Raw genomic sequence first — 27,528 nt, forward strand, 5'->3', positions numbered from 1 at the left:
CTGCCATGGCTTGCATCCAGCCACAGCTTCTAGCCACAGCTTCCAGCCACAGCATCCAGCCACAGCATCCAGCCACAGATTCCAGCCACAGCATCCAGTCACAGGTTCCAGCCACAGCATCCAGCCTACTCCCTCATTCCTTACAAAGGGACTGTAACTCAAGGGTGAGTTCCCACTCCCGAATATAGTACTGTGAGCCTGTGAGCCTGGCACCAGTGAGCTGAGGGCAGCAGGATCGTTGCCAGGTACATAGTGAGGGCCATGCCAGTCTGGGCTACATGAGACCTTGTCTCAAGGTGGGGGAAAAAAAAATCACACTTTTGTAACAACCCAGGCTTAGAAAAGCCACTGAGCTTTTAATTTCTTCTGAAGTTCTAGAAACAAAACAAGACAAAACAAAACAAAACAAACAACAAAACAAACAAACAAAAAACCCAACCCTCTTCTTTCTAGAAACAAAAACCTCACAGAAAAAACAGTCTGAATGGGTCACACCCAACCCAGAGTCTGAAGAGTTCTGGGTTCAGTCCTTAGCAAAGAAAGGAAGGGAAGAAATGGGGGAGGGAAGAAGGAAAGAAGGGAGGTAGGGAGGGAGAAAAGGGGGAAGAAAGGGTGGGAGGGAGGGAGGGAGGGAGGGAGGGAGGGAGGGAGGGAGGAGGGACAGTTGGGCATTTTGGCTCACACTTGTAATCCCCAAATTTAGAATCTGAAGAGGAAGATAATTGTGAGTTTGAGCCAGCGTGGACTACATATCATGTTCCAGGCCACCTGAGCTACATTATGAGGTTCTGTCTCAAAAAATAAAATAAAATTTAAAAATAAACTAAAATAAAAAAGAGAAGGCTGGGGAGGTTGCTCAGCAGTTGAGAGTACAATCTGCCTTTGCAGAAGAACCTGAGCTTGGTCATCCACACCCATGTCAGGTGACTCACAACAGTCCCGGGATTCCGTCATCTGTAAGTCCTTAAAACAAACAAACAAACAAACAAACAAACAAACAAACACAGAATGAGACTGGGGCTATGCTCCATGTAGATTCTTCCCTAATGGTGCACAAACCCCTGGGTTCCCCCAGCACCAGAATCCAAAGACAAAAGAGTAACGTCGTTATTAGTGGTGTAGTTTACATTTTCTAGCAGAGAGGCTGGAGGTGCAGTGTGGCTCAGGGTCGAGGGCTCCTCTGACACTGCAGGAAGCACTGGACTCTAACTCCAGCTGGGAAAGAAAATGTGGCTGTTGGCTGACTGGCTGACTGATTGACTGATTGATTGATGAATGATTGACTGGAGACACAGTCTGGCTTTGTAGCCCAAGGTAGCCTTGAATGTGTGATTGCCCCCTGCTCAGATTCCTGAGTTCTGGAGCAGCACCGCACAAGGCTATAAAACGTTCATGACATTTATGAAAGTAGCGTTCTTCTTTTCGTACTAAGTTGCTGTAATCTGGTGTGAATTTTTCAGCCTCGGTTCTCACTAGCCATGCAGGGAGAGCTCACTGGCCACATGGAGTCAGCTTTGTCCTGGACAGCAAAAGAACAGAGCAAGCATTTGGGGGTGAGAGGTCTTGGGACAGAACCCAGGGCTCTGGAGAGTCTAGGCAAACACTGTTGCTACTGAGAGAGCCTTCGACACTGAGACAGGGTCTTGAGACATAGTCCTGCCTGTCCTGTATCTCATTTTGTAGACCAGCTGGTCTCCCAGAAGATCCCCCTGCCTCTTGCCTCCCAAGATGTTAAAGACATTCAGTCACCACACTGGCCCAGGCAGGTTCTGTCTTACAAACCTCCTTGTGGTTTAAGATGAGTCTTTTAAAAACCAGGCTGGCCTCAGACTCACAGAGACCTGCCTGCCCACTTTTTTGTTTTGTTTTGTTTTTCAAGACAGGGTTTCTCTGTATAGCCCTGGCCATCCTGGAACTCACTTTGGAGACCAGGCTGGCCTCGAACTCAGAAATCTGCCTGCCTCTACCTCCCAAGTGCTGGGATTAAAGGCGTGCGCCACCACTGCCCGGCTACTGTTATCATGTCTGTGTTTGTGTGTATGAATACAGGGTCTGTTGGGGCCAGAAGAGGGCGTCAGATCCCCTGGAGCTAGAGTTACAGGTAATGAGTTGCCCGACCCAGGCGCTGGGAATCAAATGTGGGTCCTCTGGAAGAACAATACATGCTTTTAACCAAAGGGTCATCTCTCCAGGCCTCAGTTCTTTCTTTGTGACCACTTGAGCCCTTGATCAGCAGGATGGGGACATTCTCAAGGCCTCTTGACCTTTTGCCTAAGATCAAGTGTAGTAGAACAGACATTCTCTGTTGTGATCTCATTCCTCTTTATTCTGGATTTTTCTTTTGCTTTAAAGGAAAGGAAAGGAGTTAGGCCGGTTTAAGGTGTTACTGGGGGCTAGAGAGAGAGCTTAACAGCTAAGAGCACGTGCTACTCTTGCATAGAAGGGTCCACCTCCCAGCAACCAACCACATCAAGCAGCTCACAACTGTCTGCAACTCACCAGAGAACCGAACTCCTCTGCCCTCAGGCACACACATACACACACACACACACACACACTTAAAGATAATAAGTAAAAACTTTAAGCTGGGTGTGGTGACACATGCCTTTAATCCCAGCACTTGGGAGGCAGAGGCAGGCGGATTTCTGAGTTCAAGGCCAGCCTGGTCTACAGAGTGAGTTCCAGGACAGCCAGGGATATACAGAGAAACCCTGTCTTGAAAAACAAAAACAAATCAAAACAAAAACAAAAAACAAAAAAACAACAACAAAAAAACTTTTAAAAGATTTTTAAAAAGTGTTCCTAGTTGCTTTAATTTGCTTCTGTAAAACTAAGCGTGCAGTGTTTGTAGATATAGCTCCTCCATGGCTGCCTGAGCAGGCACCAGGGAAAACACATAAGTGTCCCAAAATGATTCCGGGATTCTAAATGTATTATAGCCAACAAAACAAAACAAAACAAAACCCCTCTTATTTGTTGGAGGAGCTAAGATTTCCTCCTTGACGGTGTTATTTATTCTGGGGTGGGAAAGAATGTCTGTTCTCTTGCTGCCCTGTTATTGTTCTGTCTTGACAAACTCCATCCGGAGAAGAGCAGATTTTCTCTGGCGGAGAGCCACGTGTGGTGGAAAAACCCTTTACTCGTAGGCCCCCATCCTAATCCATCTGACAACCCTCTGACAACTGACCAGGGTCACCAACCCCCACGGTGACCTTTGGAAGGAAGTGTAGGACTGCTCAACTCCAGAAGCAAAGGAGGGGCCGGTGAGTGAGCCATTTCCCCGACTGTCCTGTGTCCTGTGACAAGGATAAGGTGCCCTGCCCCTGCTGTTTGCACTCCTCCCACTGCCTGAGGTCAGCCTCGGTGCTGAAGAACATTAGAGGGGGACAAAGACCACCCCCTCCCCCAGGGGCCTACTTGGAACTTTTCCTGGAGATTTTAAAGACTTTAATTATGTGTATGTGTGTGTATGTATGCACACGTATGTTCACATACCCACAGAGGCCAGAAGAGGGCATCTGGACCCCCAAGAGCTGCAGATACAGGTGTCTGTGAGCAGCCAGGGGTGGGTGTAGGGACCTGAACCTGGGTTACTGCAAAAGCAGCGGCTGATCCCAACTGCTGACCCATCTCCCTAACCCTGTTTGGGGGGGGGGGGGGGTTTAGTGCTCTCTTCTCATCCAGGATGGCCCTTGGGGACAAAGGTTGCCCAGCCAGGTATCTTCACCTGTACATTCGTTTCTATCTAAATAATGCTAATGTAAGTCCCTGAAAAACTAGAGTTACTTCTTTGAAGCATAAAAAGAAGTTTCTGGAAACTTAGGAGGGCTGTTGATCCTTCTTTTCTCCTTCCCCCCTCCCCCAACCCTGTTGCTTAAGCTTTTGTTTGGGAGGAGACTAGGAGGACGGCAGCAGAGGGCGGCCGCCTACCTGGAGAAACCTGCAGTTACGTGTGGCAGGAGCCGGAGAGGCTGGAGTCGCGGGATGGGCAGGAGGCGGGCTGAAAGTTGGAGTAAGCAGGAAGTGAAGCTGTGGCTGCCTTGGGTGGAAACAGACTAGGCGAAGTTCTGCTTTGAGAGGCCCAAGTGCTCCGAGACATGGTGAGTGACGTGGGGACCAAGAAAAGAGCGATTTAGAGCAGCTGCCAGAGGGGGATCGGGCCTGGGGGTTGCCTGTGTCGAGAAAGGTAAGTTGGCGGCAGTCAGAGGGCTGGCCGGGTTGGGACAGCGCTGTCTCTGTCTCCTTACTTTTGACAACTCCTCCACAAATAGCTCCGCACTCCGGGCCAGGGGTTCCTGACACTTCTCCACCTCCTTCCTCCCGTGACCTCGGTGCTGGATCGGATCAGGATTTCGGTGGGGGCTGGGGGACCCAAATTCCAAGCCGAGCTGCTGCGCCGCGCCCTCCCCCTCCGCCTCCTCCAGCTGGGCCTAAGCCCGGTGTTGTGACATTACAGGGCCACAAGCGCTCCCTGCTCTTTGGGGCTCAGATTCCAGCCCAGCGGACTGGAGTTCTCCCCCTTACCCTCGCACTGTATCTATGCAGACACCCAGAGGATCTGCCTGGCCACCAAAAGCACCACCCTCTCTAGAAACATTAGCAACAGTGCCAAGGGTTTGTAAAGCAGCCAGATGGCGGTTCTTCCCGATAACCTAGCTTCAACCCACACCCGTGGCGGGTACCTGAGGCCCCCTGGGTCCCTAAAGGAGGAGTCAGGCCTTTTCCCTCCTTGTTCAAAAGCCTTATCTAGAGGCCTCCTGGATAGAGAGACCGCAGCAGGAAGGACTTTTATTAATATCTGCATAAGCAGGCGGTGGTGTGCGGCCTACCAGGCTCTAAATTGTGGCGAAAGCAGAAGTATATGGTCCAACGGCACATGATGCCTTCTGGGGGCCACATCCACTGAATCGGGGCTACACTGCCCAGTAGGCTGGAAACCAGAACTCACCAACAGCTGTCTGGAGAGGGGCATTTATTTGGGTTGGGCCGGGCAAGAGTGCACTGCTGGTCAGCTCTCACAGTTTTAGAGAGAACCCACTAGGATTGGGAAGAGGGAGGCTACAGGGACCAGTTAATAGTTCTTGGCTGTGCTCTGCTGAGGAAACGTCAGCTGGGTTTTCTCCTTGACACTCTTTGTGGAGTCAAGACAGGGGCAGTCGTGGGCTGTTTTTTGTTTTTGTTTTTTTTTTCCCTTGTCATGCTGAAAATCCTCCAAAGAAGGTGGATGAGAATCCAGAGTCAAATCTCATCTTCTGGGACTTAAAAAATGCACTTACATGGCTGGCAGCCAAGATGGCTGGGCAGGTAGAAGTGTTTGCAGAGCAAGCCTGCCTGCCTGGATTCAGTATCCCACTCTCTCCTGCCCATCCAACTGAAGGAGACAATCCACTCATGAAAGTTGTCTTCTCACCTCCACATGCGTGCTGTGGCATGTGGCATACACGTATATTCCCCACCAACACACACACACACAATGCACTTACAAGGATGTGGTTCAGCTGATAGAGCTGGCAAGCATCAAGCTCTGGGTTTCATTTCTAGCGTCTCATAAAACAAGGATAATGGTACACACCTGGGATCTCAGCCCACGGTAAATGGAGACAGGAGGACCAGATGTTTAAGGTCATCCTACTTAGGAAGCCTGTGGCCTGCCTAGGTTATATGAGACCCTGTCTCAGATAAATAAAGAAGTAAGTAAATAATTCTGGGGAGGTGGCTCAGTGGGCTTGCTACGCAAGCATGAAGATTTGCATTGGATCCCTAGACCCATTTAGAAGAAAAAAAATTCCAGGTGTGGTGGCGCAAGCAAGCACTTAGGTGGCTCCTAGCGCTAGGATGGTGGAGAAGGCTGAGCCCTGGGGCTTTCTGTCCACTCTAATCTCAGAGCCTCAGGCCAATAGGAGACCCAGCCTGTGTGTGTGTGGGGGGGGGGGAGAACAAGGGAGGAGTGACACCTGATCACCTGATATACACGTGCTTGCATCCGAGTGAACATTTACGTAGAACATTCTCCTGGTAAACAATTGAAGCATCAGAAACGGCTAAAATCTACTTTAGTTCTTCCAACCTCCTCTGGCCTCTTGGATCCTCTGCTGCCCGGCCTAATTAACCCCTTATTGACATCCAGGAGGAGGCCAGTGGGAGTGCCGGAAATGACCGAGTTAGGAACCTGCAGAGTGAGGTGGAGGGAGTCAAGAATATTATGACCCAGAATGTGGAGCGGATCTTGGCCCGAGGGGAGAACCTGGACCACCTCCGAAACAAGACAGAGGACTTGGAAGCCACGGTGAGATTGGGAGAAAACTGGGAGTTGGTGAGGGCAGATCTCGGAGATGGGGAGAAGTTTTGCGGGGAAGACAAAGTGAACAGAAGGGACTGCAGACTGTCATGTCTACTGCCCTTTTGCCTATGCAGGAGATGGCTGAGGTTCCACCTCTGCTTCCTTGCTACTCTGCTGGCTGGTAGAGAGCCCGGTGAGTGGATGGATTTGAGTTTGGGTGAGGGGCCCACCCCCACAGAGCCATTTCTGAGACAGTTCAGTCAACTGCTCCATTCCTAAGCTTCATTGGGGTATGAAACTGATTTTTGTCTCAAAGCTTGCCCTTGGCAACCATTTGGAGTTGATGTCCCCAAGGCAAAGTTATGAGTTCTGGGCAACCCTTGGCCTTTCAGCATTCTCCCTCCAGGTGTAATTAGGCTGGAAGTTGGTGGGGGGCGTCTTGCTGAGTCAGCTTTAAAGCACAGCTGGGAAGACCAATGAAATCCTTTAATCCCAGGATCCCTGTGTGCAAAGGCCAAAATAATATCTCCCACACATCTTGCTTAGACCTTCTCCTCTTTGCAGCCATGGGCTGAGGCCAAGCTGCTCAGGGCGGAAGAAAGTCCAACACAAACCAAGGCTGGGGCCTCAGTTTTCACTTGCTGTAGAGTACACTGGCTTCCTGGGTCCATTGGGTTATCTTGGAATCTAGTGCTTCCTTCTGCAGCATAAGCTGGGCACATGGAGACTTAATGTCTGTATTAACTTGGAGGAGCAGGAGGCTTCTTTCTTTCTTTCTTTCTTTCTTTCTTTTTTTTCTCGAGACAGGGTTTCTCTGTGTAGCCCTGGCTGTCCTGGAACTCACTCTGTAGACCAGGCTGGCCTCGAACTCAGAAATCCACCTGCCTCTGCCTCCCAAGTGCTGGGATTAAAGGCAAGCGCCACCACGCCCGGCTCTTTCTTTTAAGTTTCTGCAGTGCTTTGGTTCTTCCTTCAGCTTCTACAGAACCCAGAAGACCAAGCAAAGTGTCATGGAGCCAGGACATGTGTCCATCTGGAGCACATTCCTGTACCCCTTAGCTTGTGGGTCTGTGCTCCAAAGGCCAGATTTCTCTACCATCAAACAAACGCCGATTATGAGCATATATCTGTAAAAGACCCCTCAGCGTGCAGGTCAGTGCAGGGGCAAGAAAAAGAAGGGAGACTGGACATAAGACTCAGGTGGTAGAGTACTTCACTAGATTTCACGAAGCCCTGGGTTCAGTCCCTGGCACTATATAAATATGGTATTGTGGCACACGCCTGTAATCTCAACTCTTTGAAGGTAGAGGCAAGAGGATCAGAAGTTCAAAGCCAGGCCATTGAGATGGCTCAAAAGGTAAAGACACTTGGTACCAAGCCTAAGGATTTGAGTTCCATTTGTGGGATTCATATGGTTGGTAGTCTTGATTCCTACAAAATGACCTCTGACCTCCACTGTGGCTTGTGCACACCACACACATAAACAAACAAACAAATATTGTTTTTAAAAGTTCAAGGTCGCCGGGCATGGTGGATTAATCCCAGCACTCGGGAGGCAGAGGCACGTGGATTTCTGAGTTCGAGGCCAGCCTGGTCTACAGAGTGAGTTCCAGGACAGACAGGACTACACAGAGAAACCCTGTCTCGAAAAAACAAACAAACAAACAAAACAAACAAACAAAAGTTCAAGGCCATCCTTTGCTATAAGGAGGGGAGGCCAGGCTTTGCTAAGTGATATCCTGACTAGAAAGATAGAAACAGAAAAGGAAGGGACCCTGCTATGCTTATGAGTTCAAGAATTCTAAACTAGAACTTGGCTTACAGATTGTTGTGGAAAGACATTTGGGAAGCAGCCAGAGATAGACAGATCTCTGAAGCTCCTGGCCATCCAGGGATACTTAGTGAGACCCTGTCTCAAAAGTAAAACAAAACAAAAAACAGAGAGAGAGAGAGAGATCAGGGGGTAAAGACTTTTGTCAGTGAGCCTGGCTGCGTGGGTTCAATCCCGAGGACGTACAGAGGAGAAGAGAGAACCATTTCCTGCAAGCCGACCCCTCTCCACCACGTGGGCAGTGTGGCACATAAGGCAGAGGCACAAATACATGTTATAAAGTATTTTTAAGAACCTTTCCATTCCTATTGTAAGAGGAAAGAATTATTCACTTATTTGTGTTTTTATTTCGAAGTGGCTATCCTCCAGCTCCAGCGTCTTTTTTTCCATTTCCTACTTCGATTTATAATGTAAACATTTATACTATGGCATGCGGGTGTCCATCTGTACTCTCAGTCTGAGGGCAGGAGCCACTGGGTCATGACTTTATCTTATCCCCAACAGTCTGAACACTTCAAGACAACGTCCCAGAAGGTGGCCCGGAAGTTCTGGTGGAAGAATGTGAAGATGATTGTCATCATCTGTGTGATTGTCCTTATCATCGTCATCCTCATTATACTCTTTGCCACTGGCACCATCCCCACTTAAGAGTCCCTTCCATCCCACCCTACTCCTCAGGGGTGACCTCCCTAATGTGTGCCAAGAGGGGCCCTCTCCTGTCCTCCTCCACCCGAGTGCTGCTCAGTCCTTGTGAGGGCCTTCTGCTGCATCAGATGCCCCAGACGCACCTTGATCCCCTGGGAGGAGACAGCTGGACTGTAGCTGCATCTCATGGTCCTGAGAGTGGGTTACAGAGACCCAGAGGGCCCTGTCTGTGGCTGGGAAACTGTTGGTGGCTGGTGGGCAATAAAGACCTCTTGGTATCCCTAAGTGTACGAGGCACTTTACTCCTGTGTCTTTCAAGTTTCTGTTTCTTTCTTCCTGAGGAACCCCTCCAGATTGTTTTCTCCCAGTCTAGAACCAAGATAGTGCAAGGATAGAGCACAGGTTTAGAGAATAAAGATGGCGGCTCAGAGGCTTTGCATACCTGAATTAGATATGCCAATTACTATACCCAGCTAGAATCAATAAGTCAGTCAATCTTGTCTGTTTGTCTTTAAAAGGACTTTTATTTTTTTAAAAAGAATGAGTATGGGTTTAGAGAAATGGCTCAGAGGTTGAGAGCACTGACTGCTCTTCCTGAGGTCCTGAGTTCAATTCCCAACAACCACATGGTGGCTCACAACCATCTGTAATGGGATCTGATACCCTCTTTTTTTCTTTTTTTAAAGATTTATTTATTTATTATATGTAAGTACACTTCAGACACACCAGAAGAGGGAGTCAGATCTTGTTACAGATGGTTGTGAGCCACCATGTGGTTGCTGGGATTTGAACTAAGGACCTTTGGAAGAGCAGTCGGGTGCTCTTACCCACTGAGCCATCTCACCAGCCCATCTGATACCCTCTTATGGTGTGTCTGAAGACAGCTACAGTGTACTCATAGACACTAAAAAAAAAATAAATAAAATGATTAAAAAAAAAAGTATGAGTATGTGAATGAAGAGCCTGCAGAGGCCAGAAGATGTTGGTTCCCCTGGAGTTACAAGCCCAACATGGGCGCTCAGAACCAAACTGGGGTCCTCTGCAAGAACAGTTTGCACTCTCCCCCCTTCCCCTTAGGTAAAAGTTTATGTTTGATTATTAATTAAAATATAATTATATTGTGTTGCCCCTTCCCTTTCCTCTCAACACCCCTCAACCCATCATCCTCCCTTCACTTCCTCTCAAATTCATGGCCTCTTCCTTTCATTGTTGTTTTACACACACACACACACACACAGTGTGCAGATTTGTGTTTGGTGTTGCTCGCGTGTAAATAATTACAGGGCTGAGTACTTGGTGTTGATAACCAATTAAGAATCTCAACTCTGGAGAATAGTTGCTCCTCCCCCTTCTGTGCGAGCATGCCTGTTGATGTCCTTGCTCAGACCTTGTTTAGGCAGCCATATTGTTGAACAATTTGCACTCTTAAACAACGAGCCATCTTTCCATCTCTCTCCCTCTCTCTTGTATAGATGTGTATGTGTATATCTGCATCGGTGAATGCCGGTGCTTGTGCATCTATGTGTGCATGTGTGTGCACGCCAGAGGTCAATGTTGGATGTCTTTATCGCTCTCTGTCTTACTACCTAGTGGACTCTTCTTCCTGACGGTTGAACCTACAGCATAAGGTCTGTGAGATAAGAGTCTGTACTGAGTTACAGCTCCAGCCCTCACCCCACTTTTTGAAACAGTCACTCGCTAAGCCTGGAGCTCATCAGTTTGGCTTAGGGTGGCTGGCCAATGAGCTCTAGGGATCCCTGTCTCCACAGTGCTGAGGTTACAGAAAGAAGCACGCATAAAACTTTTATATGGGTCCTAGAGATTTGGACTCAGGTCCCATGCTTGCATAACAAGTGCTTTCCCTGCTGAGCCCTCTCCCGAGCCCTCCTATTTTTCTTTATACCACACTGTTCATTGTCACAACTCATAAGAACGAGGATTTCCTAGAACTCTTACCATAAGGAGAATTAGAACTTCATAGCACTTTAGGTGGGATGCAGGATTCAGCGCCCTCCTGGGACCGTGCCATGTCCCTTAACTGACCTCCTGGATAAGCTTGCAAGGATATGATGATGGGTCATGTAAGACCTGGTTCAAGGCCTCTTGTCACTTCTGCCATGTCTCGTCTATGACCTAGGTATGACTCAGAGCCAGAGAGAGGCTGAAGGAACTAGTCAGTGTATCCTTTGTGGGTTGTTCTGTGTGTTCTGTTTGTCTTTTGTCTATCCTTGCTTTTCTGGGCCTGTATAGAGGCCTGGATCTCCGCTGTTCTGAGGGAGTGGTGGTGAGCATCTCTCCCTCCCCAGAGTCCCACGGCTAGTCAGAGTCAATGTCACAGGACCAGGCTGACAGCACAATGAGCTTTCTGTCTTCTGGACTCCTCCTTCCCACCAGGTTCTTCATCACTGCGGTTCTTTCCAGAGCCCAGTCTGCCTTGGTTTGTGGTTCTTGGCTTCCTCTGTCCTTGGTTCCTACACAAACTTTCCAGAATTAGAAACAACCTGTTGTTGGGAGGATGGAGGAAAGGGATGGGTTGAGAGACAAAAATTTGGGATACTAAATACAGGCCAGATTTTGGATCATGCTCTTGATTCCACAGAGGGCAGGGAAAGTACCAAACAGCCCCTCTCCATCTGCTTTGACATGAGTGAGCCTACCCTCTTCACCCCCAGCCCATTCTGAGGTAATGTGTCCAAGCATGGAAACCAGTGGTCTATCCTCAACAGTGGCTCAACCCAGGGACAAAAGCCCCTGGCATTTTGGTTAAGAGAAGCCACATTTAGGATGGCAAGGGCAGCCTGGAAGGTGGAAGATGGCTTTAACTATTTCTCCACAGCAGCTCAGGAAGGCTACACAAATCTAGAAGCACACCAGCATCCCCAGCAAAGGAACAGGCCTACAAGCTTCTCATCAAGAGTTTAGAACAGCTGGGCAGTGGTGGCACACGCCTTTAACCCCAGCACTAGGGAAGCAGAGGCAGGTGGATTTCTGAGTTCGAGGCCAGCCTGATTTACAGAATGAGTTCCAGGACAGCCAAGACTATACGGAGAAACCCTGTCTCAGAAAGAAAAAAAAAAAAAAAAAAAAAAAAAGAGTTTAGAACAGAGCCAGCACTTCCTGTAAGAAGCTGCTTTCATTTTACATTGGAGTGAAATTCACATGGCCTTCTTTTTTCTTTTCTTTTCTCCTTTCTTTTCTCTTCTTTTCTTTTCTTCCCTTTTCTTTTCTTCTTTCTATATCTCTTTCTTTCTTTCTTTCTTTCTTTCTTTCTTTCTTTCTTTCTTTAATAGACAAAGTCTTACTTTGTAGCCTTGAAGCCTAGGTTAAGCTGTTCTGGAATTTACTATATGACCCAGGCTGGTCTCAAAATCAGTCAATCCTCCTGCCTCATCCTCTTAAGTGTTAGGATCACAACCATAAGCCACAGAGCCAGCTCAGTTTTCTGTTTGGTTTTGTTTTATTTTGTCTTCAGGCAGGCTCTCATGTAGTAACCGCTCACATTCATTAGACAACAGGCCATGACTGTGAACCTTTGACCCTTCTGCTGCTGGCTCACCGATGCTGCCATCTACCACCAAGTCTGGTTTGTAGGATGAGGGACATCAAACCCAGGGCTTGGGGCAAAACAGGCAAGCTCATCCCCAGTATCCATTTACAACTGAATTTTTGCCTTAAAACTAAAGTCTTTTTAAAAACTATTTGTTCTTTAAATTTTTATTTTATGTGTAAAGATGCTTCCCCTGCCTGTGTGACTGTGTACCACATGTGTGACAGGTGTCCTTGGAGGCCAGAACAGGGCATCGGATCCCCTGGAGCTGGAGTTACAGACCGCAGTGAGCTGGCATGTAGTGCTGACAAATCTCAGTCCTCTGCAGGAGCAGCCAGGACTCTTAACTGCTGAGCCGTCTCTGCGCTCTCCCATTTTAGCCTTTGATTAAGCACATAAAACAGCACCACTTAATATATTCCTCCGTGAGCTTTCTGTGGAATTCAGAGCACAGCGTATCCTTTACAAGTCTTCAGGCTTTCTGCACCTTTTGCACAGTTCTTTACAAACAACCTCATTTTAACCTTGGAGTTGCCCTGAGGCTGGGACGGGCCAGTGAGATTAAGGAAAGGACTTCTCAGATCCCGGTTCTGCAAGAAAAGCCGCAGTCAAGACCTCCATCTTCCTCACCTGTTAGAGGACCATCCCGCAAGGCCTGCACCAGGAATCTAAGAGAAAGTGTATGTTCTCAGGCTGGGCAACACCTGTTTGTTTTCCTTGCAGCAGCTTGCAACTCTGTCCTAAACTCACGCTGTGAAACTCTTCAAGACAGTCTGTGTAGTTTGTATTTCATTCTTATCCAAAAGATACGGCCTCTGCTTGAGTACCACTTTGGAAGCTGGCTCCCATCTTCTCCTTTGCCTCTTCTGCCTCTTGTTGGTTCAAAACTTGGCCTGGCTGCTGTTGTCATCTCTTATTTGGGGCTGAGATTCATCCACACACCATTGAGACTTTTAGCTCACAGAAATGCCTGCAACACTTTAGCATTTTAAAAATCTTCCTCCCGCAATGTATGGAGATCAGAGGCCAACTTGCAGGAGTTGGTTCTTTCCACAGCGCGAGTCCTAGGGATGGAACTCTGATCATTATGTTTGACATCAAGTGCCTTGAGTCATCTCGCCAGCCCCTAGCTTACCATTTTTAAGGGTATAACTCGGTGACATATAATGTATTCAGAATACTGCCTGCTCCGTCTGTAAATAATCAGAACTTTGGAGTGGTTGGTGTGTTTTTAATTTCGGGTGAGACGCACTCACCAAGGTGGCAAATACTTCTGGCTTGTTCATGTCATCTCCAGCACTTAGCTCCCACAGATGCTTTTTGCATGACTAATTCCTGATGCAGCCCCAGATCCAAGAGACATCAGTCCCCAATTCACCAGGCTGGGGTGTCATCGGAAATCGGACGCCGGTGGCCCGGTAGGAGGCGCCCCACGGGTCCTGTCACAGCTTTCGGTTTGCCCGAGACGGGCACCTCTGAGAAGGCGCGCCCCCCTCCCTCTTGGGCTGCGGGCCCGCCCCGCCCCACGGCTTCCTCCCGGGCCGCGGGCACTGAGGCCGCTCGGGGCAGAGGAATCGGAGCCGGCGAGCAGGCAGCGGCGGCGGCTGCTGAGGCAATGGTGAGACGGGCAGGGGCAGAGGGCGATTGTGCAGGGGCAAAAAGCAGGATCTTGAACGCCAGGGGCGTGGGTCACGCTGGTCGCACGGACCAGTCCCCAACTTTGCAGGCAACCGGGGAGGGAGACTCCGGAGTGCGCCCCGTCGGGGCAGAGTGAGCGGTGCTACAGCTTCCCACGCTCCTGGAGCAGTTATCAGCTCCCGGCAATACCGGGCAAGTCACTTAACCTCCACGAGCCTCCTTTTCCGCGCAGTGAAGTAGGGGCAGCAATACTTACCTTGGTGGGTCCTTGAGAGGTTAAAGAAGATGTTTATGGTCCCTGCTGCCAGGCACTCAGAACCCTTTGCTGAGAAGTGGTAGGTAATGCGATGACCTCTCCAGCTCTTCCCCAGGCTAAGAGGAGCCAGAGCTGGCCCAAGGGTTGGAAACCTGAGCAGATGCCTGGTAGAGGCCCCGTGCTGACGTGCTGACAGATAAACACTTCCCTTGGGGAAAAGAGAAAATAAGTTGTTTACTATAAAAGTTCCATGAAGTTATCCGTGTGACCCAGCCTGCTGACTCTTTCCTAACCTCTACCTAGTAACATAATTATGAGTTGAGTCACCTGCAGTCACTCCTGCTGCAGACTTGCCATTTCCAAGACAAAAAGTGTCAGGGACCACTGGTGCCTGGATCCCACCTTCCAGGGCTCCTGGGAAGGCGGCCAGACTGGAAGCAAGTTTAGTACTCTAAGATGGGATGGATGTGGCCTAGCTAGGGGTGGCAATGCCTGGATGGCCTCATCTCTAGGGAACTGGAGGCAGGAAAAGGAAGTGTGGCAGGAAGGTAGCCCTAAGCTTTGAGGCCACACCAGGAAACCGAGGGAGGCTCTGAGAATGGGCTGGAGCTGAGAGCCCACTTCCCAGAGTACAGGGCAGAGATGGTCTTTCCGCGGGCTCTCAGCTCTTGAGAAGTTCTGAAAAGAAGGCTGGGCCAGGTTAGGTTATCTGGCTGTTCAGAAGAACCTTGGGGGTTCAGAGTCTGGGGGATGCATTAATTTTATCCCTTCAGCCTGTCTCCAGCTCCATCATCTATTTCTTCTTCCCTTGTCTCCCTTTCTGTCTCCAGCTCTTTCCTCCGGCATCCCATCCCTCTGACTACCATATATAACCCTACCCCTGATTGATTTCTCTTTCCTTTCCCTTTTCTTCGCTGGGACTCATTCGGTCAAAATGATTTTTTAAAAATTCTTTTTTTTTTCCATTGGAGTAGCACAAAACAGTGATGGGGGAGATGAAAATGAGAGATGGAGATGAGCAATATTTTTTTGCATGTGTGGTATGCACGCTTGTTCACGTGCCTGGGCACATGCATGTTTAGATACAAGTGGAAGTCAGAGACTGATGTCAGGTGTCTTATTAAACAGCTTTCCACTTTAGTTTTGGAGACGGGGTCTCTGGTTCAACCTGGAGCTCACCAGTTTGTCTAGTCTAGCTGCCAGCTTGTCCTTGGGACCGGCCCCTTCTTCCTGCCCCTAGGATTACAAGCAGACTGCCTGGCTTTAATGTGGGTGCTAGGGAGTCAGACTCTGGTCCCCAAACTTGTGCAACAGGGGATTTATTTATGGCATCTTCCTAGCACCATAAATCATTTAAAAAGATTTTATTTATGTGTATGAATTTTCCCCTGCATGTCTGTGTTCGGGGTACCATGTGTGTGCAGTGCCTGTGGAGGCCAGAAGAGGGAATTTCACCTCGTACTGGAATTTCAGGCACCTGTGAGCCGCCAAGTGGGTGCTAGGAACCCAGATCTTCTAGAAAAGCAGCACGTGCTCTTAAATGCTGAGCCATCTCTCCAGCCCCACCATAAATAACTAAAAATTATTTCGCTTGGTTGGTTGGTTTTGGGGGACAGGGTCTCATGTAGATCAGATTGATGCGGAACTCACTATGTCGCTGAGCCACCGTGCCTGAATGGAGTTAACTAATTTTTTTTTTGTTGTTTTGAGGCAGTCTTGCTATATAACCGTGCCCTTAAACGACCTATGTAAACAAAGCTGGCCTTGAAGTTGCAGCAATGCTTCTGCCTCTGCCTCCCAAGTGCTAGGATTACAAGTATTTGACACCATGTCCAGATATAGAATAAATTTTTTTAGACAAGGTCCGACTATATACTATATAGACGTGATTGGCCCTGAACTCTGCCTACTGAGTACTGGGATTAAGTAGGTCCATAGGCCTATGCTCGGCCTAAAATAATCCTTGGAGTCATTCATCTGGCAGAATTTGTGCTTGTAGTCACAGGCCTCTCTCCTTTGAACACAAGCAGAGTTGGCATCCAGTGGCTAGTACTCTTTAGCCAGTCATCAGGGCACCAGACCTCACACTTTCTGTGTGTCTGGTTTAGCACAGGGATTAGACATGTGGAATCTCTGTCCATTCTACCCTCAGGTTGGTTACCTACTTACTCTAGACAAGGACAATAATACTATCTTCAGTGGGTTATTGTAAAGGTTTAGCCAGATACCCACATGCACAGCTAGCTCAGTGCTGGGTCAGGTCCTGTGACCACGGAAAGGTAGCAGCTGTTACTATTGATCAACACTTAAGGCCTGTAGTCCCAACACTTGTGGGCAGAGGCAGGAGGACCCCCAAGTCCCCAGCCAGGCTGTACAATTTAATGGGAGTCTGTTTCATGTTTTCTTTAATAGAAAATTAAAATTTCTGAAAGGGCTGCAGTATGGATCATCGTACATGGTTCAAATTCCAGTGCTACACAAATAAACACAGATTTCAGTAGCCTGTAGCATCCGATGAAGACAGCAGAGCCTGGAGCTAGAGCACTGGCTCTCAACCTGTGCGCCTCCACCCCTTTGGCAATCTTCTATCTCCAAAAATATTCACATTATGATTCATAACAGTAGCAACATTAAAGTTATGAAGTAGCAACAAAAATAATTTCTCTGACTGGGGGTCACCATATGTGAGGAACTGTATTAAAGGGTAACAGGGAGGTTGAGAACCACTGGGCTAAAGGCTGGTTCTAAAAGATCTACAGCCAATGAAAACTTTTCATTTTCAACTTATGAAAATAAGAAGGAAGTAAAAGCCTGAGTGTGCAACAGAGAGACCTAGGCTGGTTGTGGATCTCATGAGAGAGAAAAGATGACTCTCTTGAGGAACTTACATCCACACCTGAGATACCCTTCCTAAGGTCTCCAACACTTCTGCATAAGCAGGGGGTGGAGGGGTCGGCTGGAGCAGTGGCTCAGTGGTTAAGAGCATTTGTTGCGACTTCAGAGAACCTGAGTTGGATTCCCAGCACCCAGATGGTGGCTCCCAGCCATCCCTAACTCCAGATCCCTACTTCCAAGCAGCCTTGGTACTCTGACTTCCTTGGGCATACATGCATACCAGCATGTACGCAACTTACTCATAGGTAAAATACATATTTTTAAAAATTGACTGCTCTTACGGGGGCCCCAGATTTGATTTCCACAACAGATTTCACAACAGCAAACAGCTGTCTGAAAGTCTAGTTCCAGAGGGTTGGTCACCTTTTTTCTGGCTTCCTCAGACCCTGTATGTACATGGTGCACAGACATATATACAGACAAAACAGCCACACCCATAAAATAAAAATAAATAAAGCTTGGGGGGAAAAAAAGAGGTGAGGTGTAAGGGGAACCAAGTGTTTATGATGGTGTACATCTGTTCTCCGAGCACTTGTGAGGTAGAGCAGGAAGATTGGGAGTTCAAGATTGTATTCAGCTATGAAATGAGTTCAAGACTAGCTGCAAACAGGACTACCTTAGACCTGTCTCAAGAAAAAAAAAAAAAAAAAAGCTTGGGCTGCAGAATGGCTTATTAGTTAAAGGCAACTGCTGCCCCTCCAGAGGACCTGCATCCAGCCTTCAGTGGCCACGATGGGTGGTCCACATGGCAGGTGACTGAAGAGCCAGAGCACAGTCAGATCCCCTGAACTGCAGTTACGGATGTGGGTGCTGGGAAAGAAACCAAGGCCCTCTGGAAGAGCAGCCAGTGCTCCTAACTGTTGAGACAACTCTCCAGCACCCATAAATATTTTTTTTAAAGATAAATTTTAGGGCTGAAGAGATGACCATTCCTGCAGAAGACCTGGATTTGATTCCCAGAACCTACATGGTGGCCCACAGCAAACCATAATTCCAGGTCTGTGCACGTCTGACAGCCTCCTCTGACTTTCTTGGGCACCAGGCACACACACTGTACACATACACATGTGCAGGGAAAACACTCACACCAGGCACACAACTGTACACATACACACGTGCAGGGAAAACACTCACACCAGGCACACACACTGTACACATACACACGTGCAGGGAAAACACTCACACCAGGCACACACACTGTACACATACACACGTGCAGGGAAACACACCAGGCACACAACTGTACACATACACACGTGCAGGGAAAACACTCACACCAGGCACACACACTGTACACATACACACGTGCAGGGAAAACACTCACACCAGGCACACACACTGTACACATACACACGTGCAGGGAAAACACTCACACCAGGCACACACACTGTACACATACACACGTGCAGGGAAAACACTCACACCAGGCACACACACTGTACACATACACACGGGCAGGGAAAACACTCACACCAGGCACACACACTGTACACATACACACGTGCAGGGAAAACACTCACACCAGGCACACAACTGTACACATACACACGTGCAGGGAAAACACTCACACCAGGCACACACACTGTACACATACACACGGGCAGGGAAAACACTCACACCAGGCACACACACTGTACACATACACACGTGCAGGGAAAACACTCACACCAGGCACACACACTGTACACATACACACGTGCAGGGAAAACACTCACACCAGGCACACACACTGTACACATACACACGTGCAGGGAAAACACTCACACCAGGCACACAACTGTACACATACACACGTGCAGGGAAAAACTCACACCAGGCACACACACTGTACACATACACACGTGCAGGGAAAACACTCACACCAGGCACACACACTGTACACATACACACGTGCAGAGAAAACACTCACACCAGGCACACACACTGTACACATACACACGTGCAGGGAAAAACTCACACCAGGCACACACACTGTACACATACACACGTGCAGGGAAAACACTCACACCAGGCACACACACTGTACACATACACACGTGCAGAGAAAACACTCACACCAGGCACACAACTGTACACATACACACGTGCAGGGAAAACACTCACACCAGGCACACAACTGTACACATACACACGTGCAGGGAAAACACTCACACCAGGCACACAACTGTACACATACACACGTGCAGGGAAAACACTCACACCAGGCACACAACTGTACACATACACACCTGCAGGGAAAACACTCACTCACGTAAAGTAAATAAATCTAAAAAAAATTTCACGTTTAAAAAAAGTCAGCTGGAAGCCTGGCAGTAGTGTCGCATGCCTTTAATTGCAACACTCGGGAGGCAGAGGCAGGGGGACTTCTGAGTTCGAGGCCAGCCTGGTCTACAGAGTGAATTCGAGGACAGCAGGACAGCCAGGGCTACACAGAGAAACCCTGGATCGAAAAAAAAAAAAAAAAGTCAGCTGGCGTGTGATGGCTTATGCCTTTAAGCCCCGTGTTCTGGAGGCAGAGGTAGGCAGATTTCTGAGGTCAGCCTGGTCTACGGAGAGATGTCCAGGACAAGCAGGGCTATACAAAGAAACTCCATCCTGAAAAATAAATAAATAAATAAAAGTCTTTAATAGAAAAAGAGATGAAAATTTGGTCTATGTGAGTATTAATTGCTGCTATTTACTTAGCATTCAGTCAGGTGAGGCATTGCTAAGACTTTTGTCTATACCGTGTCACATAATCTGAGCTAATATGATGAGGTTTATGAGGTAGGCACTGTTATCACCACAACTTTACAAAAGAGGAAGAGACTGGTCAGAAAGGTAACATTTCCCAGAGTCGGTTACGGGATGGAAAGTGGCGGAGGCGGAATCTGAAGCGAGGGAGGGAGGCAGCACATCTTGGGTTCTTTGTTTTTGGGGTTTTTGGTTGTTTGTTTTGTTTTGTTTTGTTTTGTTTTTGAGACAGGGGCTTGCTTGCTGAAGCCAGACCTCATTCTCCGTCAGGTTCAGGGGTCCTCCTGTCTCCCATGGCCCAAGCAATGCTTCGAGCATTGAGGTTACAAGTGTTCACCAGTACAAACAGTTTTCACGTGGGCAAGTCCTGGGAACCTTCCTCTGTCGTGTCACGTGCTCTGCCCTCCGCTGTGCTAGGGTTCTGTGCAAGCATGACCACACCCTACTTCTTGATTTTCAGAGACATGGTCTCAGGCAGAGGCAAGGAGATATCTGTGAGTTCAAGCAGCCTAGCTGGTCGATATATTGAATTCCCTGAAAACCAGGTGTATATAAGACAAAATAAAGCAGGGGAGTTGGGAGTGCTGACTTGCAATATGTTGCTGGAATTTAAGGGTTAAACTGTTCCTCCTGCCTCAGCAACAGGAAGTGTATTTTTCTTTTTTCTTTTTCTTTTTTTTTTTTTTTTGGTTTTTCGAGACAGGGTTTCTCTGTGTAGCCCTGGCTGTCCTGGAACTCACTCTGTAGACCAGGCTGGTCTCGAACTCAGAAATCCGCCTGCCTCTGCCTCCCAAGTGCTGGGACTAAAGGCGTGCGCCACCACTCCCGTCGGAAGTGTATTTTTCTGTTTTCTTCTTTTCTTTCTTTCTTTCTTTCTTTCTTTCTTTCTTTCTTTCTTTCTTTCTTTCTTTCTTTCTTTCTTTCTTTCTTTTTCAATGTTGGCAGTTGACCCTATAACCACACACACTGGTGAGTGCTGTCCCTGAGCAGGTCTAAGTTCAACACAGATGATTGAGAGTGTGTTTTCACATGAGCCCAGAAAATCCAGAAAGGGATTCTAGAGGGTCAAGTGTGTCACTCGCTGTCAGAACAATTGCCCTGTATGTCGTGTTTTGTGGCTCTGGGTTTACTTCTTAGCATGGGCTGTGTGTGGTGTGCACATGTGCTGCAGGGGGGTAGTCTGTGCAGATGGTACCAGTCTGACAAGAACATTCCCTGTGTACTTACCACCCGATGTCTCACAACCACTCCACTCTGCTTCCCTTTGGCTCAAAACCCCCAAGTCCTGCTGGATTCTGGCAGGTCTCAGAAATATTTTTCTCACCCACCCCCTTCCTCTTCTCCCTCGGTGCTTTCCTGACCCTGTAGGCATCGCTTCATATCCTTGCTAATGCATGGCTTCTCCCTGTTGGCTGGGCTTCACCGTCTGGACTTCTCATGTCTATCCACTCATGTGTATCGTGAGTGAGTGAGTGTGTGTGTGTATGTGTGTGTGTGTGTGTGTGTTACCTTGCTCTATCACTCTCTGCCAAATTCCCTTGAGACGAGGTTTCTTACCAAGCCTGGAGCCAGAATGGCAGCCACTAAGACCCAATGATCCTCTGTCTCTGCTCTCCCAGAGCCATGGTTATTGGGGTGTGCAGCCACGACTAGCCTTTTCCATGGGTGCTTGGGATCCAAACTCAGGAGCTTATGAATATACAGCAAGCACTCTTGTTACCCACTGAGCCATCTTCGCAGCCCATGCAGCCCCAGCCCTGACCTTGATCTGGTCTCATGTAGGCCAGGCCAAAGATGGACTAGAATTTCTCTCATTCTCTTGCCTCTGCCTGTGGAATGTTGGGATTACAGTTGTGTCACTCCTGATGCTTTTTGAGACCCAGGCTGGCCTGGAACTCAGAGGTGCCTCACCTGGCTTGGTTGGCTTTTATCATCACTTCCGCTGTACTAGTTTCTACCCCTTGACTTCCACTGCTTTCCCTAGCCCCACCCAGCCTCTCCACCTTCTGCTATGTCCCTTCACTAGTGGGCCATGTCCCTGTCTCTGCAGAATGGCTGAGTTCAACCCAACAACTGCCCTTTTGATTACAATTCTCTGACCACTGTAATCTACTCACTTCATGGCTACTCACTTTATGTCTCTGTGTAATTCTCCAATGGTATCTGGTGGAGAGAGATCTCCCTGGAAACAGGTACGATTCATTCAGAAAATGTCACATGTCTCCCAGATGCCAGGCCATTGGCTTCGTTACAAGTAGCAGCCTGGCCCTCGCCCTCTGTTTGCTCAGCTCTTCCCTAAAACATTCCCTAGCAATTTAACTTTTATACTGCCAGCAGAAACCTGTGCACATAGTCAGGGTCCTTTCTCCTCTGGCTGAGGGGAACAATGTGGTCTGGGATCTGGTGGCTGTGTTTCCTGGAGCCTGTCTTAGTTCCCAATAGGCAATAGGCCTGGCTTCTCTGTGAAGGGAAAAGGTTCCAGACTGCAGCTAGAGGCACAGTCACTCTCTATAGAACATGACCCTTATATTGGAATAAGATAGCAACAGTTGTAGCATCCAGAACAGAAGGACAGAGTTAGAGATGTAGTTCAGTAGGTAGAGTGCTTACCTAAGCAGGAATAGAGCCCTGGGCTTTAATTGCTAGCACCACATAAACAGGGCATGGTAGAGTACACCTGTAATATAGTACCAGGAAATGAAACTAATAAGATCAGATGTTCAAGGTCATTTCAGAAGCCAATCTGGGTTATACAAAACCTTGTCAAAAAGAAGAAAAAAGAAAGAAAGTAAGAGAAGAGAAAAAGAAAGAAAAAAAGAAAGAAAGGAAGGAAGGAAGGAGGGAAGAAAGAAAGAAAGAAAGAAAGAAAGAAGAAAGAAAGAAAGAAAGAAAGAAAGAAAGAAAGAAAGAAAGAAAGAAAGAAAGAAAGAAAGAAAGAAAGAAAAGAGAAGAGAAAGATAAAGGAGGAGGTAGCTGGTGTGATGGCTCAGTGGTTATCTGCACTTGTCACTGACACAGGAGAACCTGAGGTCACATGTCCAGAACCCATGTGAAAAGCTAGGTATAGCTGCACATGTCTATAATCTTAATGCCTGGGGGACAGGAAAAGAGACAGAAATGTTGGTGGGGCTTTCTGGCTGCCAGACTCTTCCAGGTTCAGTGAGAGACCAACCCTCAAGGAAGTTAAGATAGGTTGTGATGGAGTGGGGCATCATCTGTTGGCATCTGGGTGCATTACAGGCGGGCATTCCAGCAAGCACATGCTAACGTTCACTACACACTCATACACTGTACACAGAGAGAGAGAGACACAGAGAGAAAGACAGAGAGACAGAGAGAGACAGAGACAGAGAGAGAGAGACAGAGAGATAGAGACAGAGAGACAGACAGAGAGACAGAAAGAGACAGACAGAGAGACAGAGACAGAGAGAGATAGACAGAGAGAGACGGAGACAGAGAGAGAGACAGAGAGGCAGAGAGACAGAGACAGAGACAGAGAGAGAGAGAGAGAGAGAGAGAGAGAGAGACAGACAGACAGACAGACAGACAGACAGACAGACAGGGGCCAGTGTGATGGCTTAACAGGTAAAGTGCTTTACATACAAGCCTGCTGGCCTGAGTTCAATCCCTAGAATCCATTGTAAAAATGGAAGGCAAGAACTGACTCCATTAGCCTGGTGTGGTGGCGCATGTTTTTAATCCCAGCACTTGGAAGGCAGAGGCAGGCAAATTTCTGAGTTCGAGGCCAGCCTGGTCGTCTACAGAGTGAGTTCCAGGACAGCCAGGGCTACACAGAGAAACCCTGTCTCAAAAGAAAACAAAAACAAAACAAAACAAAACAAAAAAAGAACTGACTGCACAAAGTTGTCCTCTGGCTTCCACATTTGTGTCCCCCTACAATAATAAAGAACAAAAAAGCCCTCAGATTTCCACCAATCTCTAGTAATGGTTCTCATGCTTAAATCTTTGTCCATTCCCAAGTCTATGCTGTGGAGTCCTGCAATGTGGGAGAAGTTCAAACAATGGAGCCTTGTCCAACCATGCAGCCACCACAGTGGGGATGACCAGTGACTCAGGAATGGGAGGAAGCGTGAATTCCTTGTTCTCTTCTCTGCTGCCCTGTGTCCCAGCGTCTGAACACCCTCTGCCTCCTTGGTTTGCCTGCCCCACACTTAAAACAGGCTGTTTTTCTAGCTCTTGGGTAAATATTGACCTGTTTGGGTTTCAGGTGCCTGTCCCCTGAAACTCTTGCTGGGCTAGATAAGCAAGCCAGGAGAACCTCTCTTGAGACAGAGTTCCTTTAGGATAGGTAATGAAGCAACTGGTCCCTTTACTGGGTCCCTGTGTTGGCCTCCTGGGCTTCTGGATGCTGAAGGATGGAGCTGCTCCCTGCCCTCCCACTGGGAGCTTGTGATCTAGACAGGACTCACGCCCTGGGAATGCTCTGAGGCTGTGTATAAGGCAGCTGCAAAGATCCTGGGTGAGGATTCTTGCTTGAGTAGGACGGAATCCTCTGTGACTACCAGGTCCCTTCCAACAGAAATTCTCTGGTTTTAGGTGGAATTCTGTTAAGTGCCAAACTGTCTGCTGCAAACAGTTGGAGATATGGGCCAACCGGAAAGGGGGGGCGGGGTAGTGGGTGACAGTTGCTGTGCACAGGAGACAGAATAGGGATGGGCTGGGAAGGATGAGGTTGAGGGGAGGGAATTGTGGTTTGCTAATCCTCTGGAATTCATCTTCCTGAATAGACCTGCTCATGGTCTTTGCACATAGCATCTAGAGGCAGTGGGCTTTTGCCCCACCCTCTTTCCCTCTGACCCTCTCCCCCTCTTTCCCTTTCACCTCCCCCAGATTGAAACTTGTATTCACCTCCTCCCAACCCTTCAAAACAGATTGGGTTCCTCGGTTAGGTGAAGCTGTGGCTGCCCAGGTTCAGAAGCCAGTCTGTCACTTGGGTCCTATTAAAGACGGGATCCCAGCTGACTAGAAGGCTGGGAGCCAAAGGCCAGAGGATCTGAGGTTCCCAGGAGGAGAGGAACTAGAAGGTGGTCACTAGAAGGTGGAGAGCAGCTTAGCTCAGAGGCAGAACTGGCCTGACTGACTGGTCAGAGGTCCAAAGAGGGAGAGCTGAGCTGCTGAGTTTGTGAGCACTTCTAGAGACTCGGCTGTGATCTGGTCTCCAATGACTTTCCTAGTTCTGTGGAGCAGACCGTTTTCCTGCCTGGCTCCCTGGTCTTCACTACTTCTTGGGGGCCATACGAAAGGTGAACATGGGGTAGATGCCATCTTGGAGCAGGTGAGCAAAGTGTCTTCTTTGTGGGAAGGTGAGGACCTGGGAAGCTCCCAGTTCGGGAGGAACTGAGGAAGGAGCTGAGATGCTGAAATCCAGGGTGGACGGATAAGGGTAGGAACCTGGAAGCAAACTGCTCAGAAGGCAGCCCTTTAACCTGAATATCTCATGCCGTACACACCAAGGAGGCTATTACTCATCCACCACACACAGGCATTGTAGGGGATTTTTTAGGTCTTTTGTGCCAGAGGAAGGCTGGGTGGGGAACCCTCACAGCCTTGACCTTGGGTTTGGTGCTCAGGCAGGGAAAGAACTGAAGCAATGCCAGCAGCAGGCGGACGAAGTGACGGAAATCATGCTCAACAATTTCGACAAGGTCCTGGAGCGTCACGGCAAGCTGGCGGAGTTGGAGCAGCGTTCAGACCAGCTCCTGGACATGGTGTGTGGCCGATGGGAACAGCGGGAGGAGGGATAGGAGAAGTTTGACCCTTAGAGGGAGCGCTTAGGCTTTGCTGGGGAGGTGAGGCCCTAGGTGAGCTCCTAGGCTTGCCTGCTTATCAGTGTGCAACTTCCGGGTTTCCTACAAGTCGGTTTCACCAAGATGCCTTTGGGTTGGGGCTGTAGCTCAGCTGGTAGAGTGCTTATGTAGCACGCACAGCCCTGGGCTCACACCCCACTGTGGCATGGAGTGGTGGCATACCTAGGATCCCGGCACTCAGGAGACAGACCAGAGGCTCAGAAGCTCATTCTCGGTGCACAGTAAGTCCAAGCCTGAGATTCATGAGACCCTGTCTTACAAACAATAACACACAAACAGAAATAAACAAGTCTTTGGAGATGTGTGCATTCCTTGTGGTCACAGCCTGGTATTGCTAAGTGGGTGTGAGCTAGCAGGATGGAGAGTCAAGTGTTATAGTAGTGACTGAGATCAAGAGCCAGGCTGGAATGGTCACAGGGCACAGTGAGTGGAGGAGAGGCAGCAGACAGGATTTGGAGGGTGCAGGAATAGTTCATGCTAGCTCGGGAAGGCATGGGAATGGAGAGCTGGCTTTAAGGCCCTGTGGGAACCATTAACACACACACTCTCTCTTCTCTCTCTCTCTCTCTCTCTCTCTCTCTCTCTCTCTCTCTCTCTCTCCTCACTCTCTCCCCATATCTCTTGGTATCTGCAGAGTTCAGCCTTCAGCAAGACAACCAAGACTTTAGCCCAGCAGAAGCGCTGGGAAAATATCCGGTGCCGGGTCTACTTGGGGCTAGCAGTGGCTGTTGGCCTGCTCATCATCCTGATTGTGTTGCTGGTCATCTTTCTTCCAAGTGGTGGGGACAGTAGTAAACCATAGGCCTAGGATGCAGGTGATGCCTTAGGGACTGGGGACTGACCCAGCCCGGCCTGAAGGAGAGGCTGAATGACTGCACTGGCCTGTTTTGGTCTCCAGAGAATCCTGGTGTTTGCTTCCATCTAGGACACCCAAATGACTGCTGAAGGGCATCCAGGATATGTGCTCCTCTGCATCTCCCATCATGCCATGGACTGGCCCTTGAGAGCGGACTGTTGCACTGGCCCTATTAGGCCACACCACTGGAGCTCAGTAAAAGCTGCTGTTTGGTTAAAAATGCTCTCTCTCTCTCTCTCTCTCTCTCACACACACACACACACACACACACACACACACACACACCACAGACACAAAAATATATCATATACATACACACACCCTACAGACACCAGACATAGGCATACACATATACACCCCCCCACAGACACAGATACACATACACACATATACACTACAGACACACACCCTGCAGCACAAACATACTATATGACCCCCCCCAAATTAATGTAATCTCTTAAAAAAAAAAAGAAAGAAAAGAAAAGAAAACCTATCGCCTCATCCAAAGGACTATATTTCAGGAGACAGCCCCTTCCTCTCCTTTTCCAACTTGATCCTGTCCTACACAGATGGACCTTTAAGGAATGTGGGCCAAGGGCACAGTAGTCCACAAACCAGACCTTTGCACCCATTCCCATGAAAATGAAATCCATCATCTTTGATATCTTGAACGTTCTCAGAGGACCAATGGAACTCCAGATAGAAGGATAAAAAGGAAAGGGCTTGCTGGGAGTATAACTCAGTTGACAGAAATGCCTGCCCTGTATGAACAAAGTCCTGGGGTTGATGGCGGTGCATACATCTATAGTTTCAGCACTCAGGAAGTAGAGACAGGAGGAATACAAATTCAAGATCATCCTTGGCTACAGTTAGTTTGGAGCTAGTCTGGGCTATATGAGAGACCCCGTCTTAAAAGAAAAAAAAAATGGTTGGAGAGCTGGTCCAGAGATTAAGAGCACTGGCTGTTCTTCTAGAGAATCCAGGTTCAGTTCCCAGCACCCACAGGGCAGCTCACAGCT

General features: G+C 48.5%; 2 protein-coding genes across 2 annotated transcripts; both read left to right on the forward strand.

Moving 5' to 3' along the window:
* Positions 1-3,916: 3,916 nt before the first annotated feature.
* On the forward strand, positions 3,917-9,041 carry Vamp8 (vesicle associated membrane protein 8). The gene is made up of 3 exons (XM_021165276.2): positions 3,917-4,100; positions 6,128-6,286; positions 8,616-9,041. The coding sequence occupies exons 1-3, from the start codon at positions 4,098-4,100 to the stop codon at positions 8,757-8,759; spliced, it is 306 nt and encodes a 101-aa protein (XP_021020935.1). The 5' UTR covers positions 3,917-4,097; the 3' UTR covers positions 8,760-9,041.
* A 4,745-nt stretch (positions 9,042-13,786) lies between these two features.
* Vamp5 (vesicle associated membrane protein 5) lies at positions 13,787-26,729 on the forward strand. Its single transcript, XM_085840528.1, has 3 exons — positions 13,787-13,921; positions 25,417-25,554; positions 26,288-26,729. Exons 1-3 carry the CDS (start codon positions 13,919-13,921, stop codon positions 26,453-26,455), a joined length of 309 nt encoding a protein of 102 aa, XP_085696654.1. The 5' UTR covers positions 13,787-13,918; the 3' UTR covers positions 26,456-26,729.
* The last annotated feature ends 799 nt before the right edge of the window (positions 26,730-27,528 follow it).

Source organism: Mus caroli, unplaced genomic scaffold (genome assembly GCF_978045245.1).
Source record: "Mus caroli unplaced genomic scaffold, Mus_caroli_1 scaffold_7, whole genome shotgun sequence".
Taxonomy (NCBI): Eukaryota; Metazoa; Chordata; class Mammalia; order Rodentia; family Muridae; genus Mus; species Mus caroli.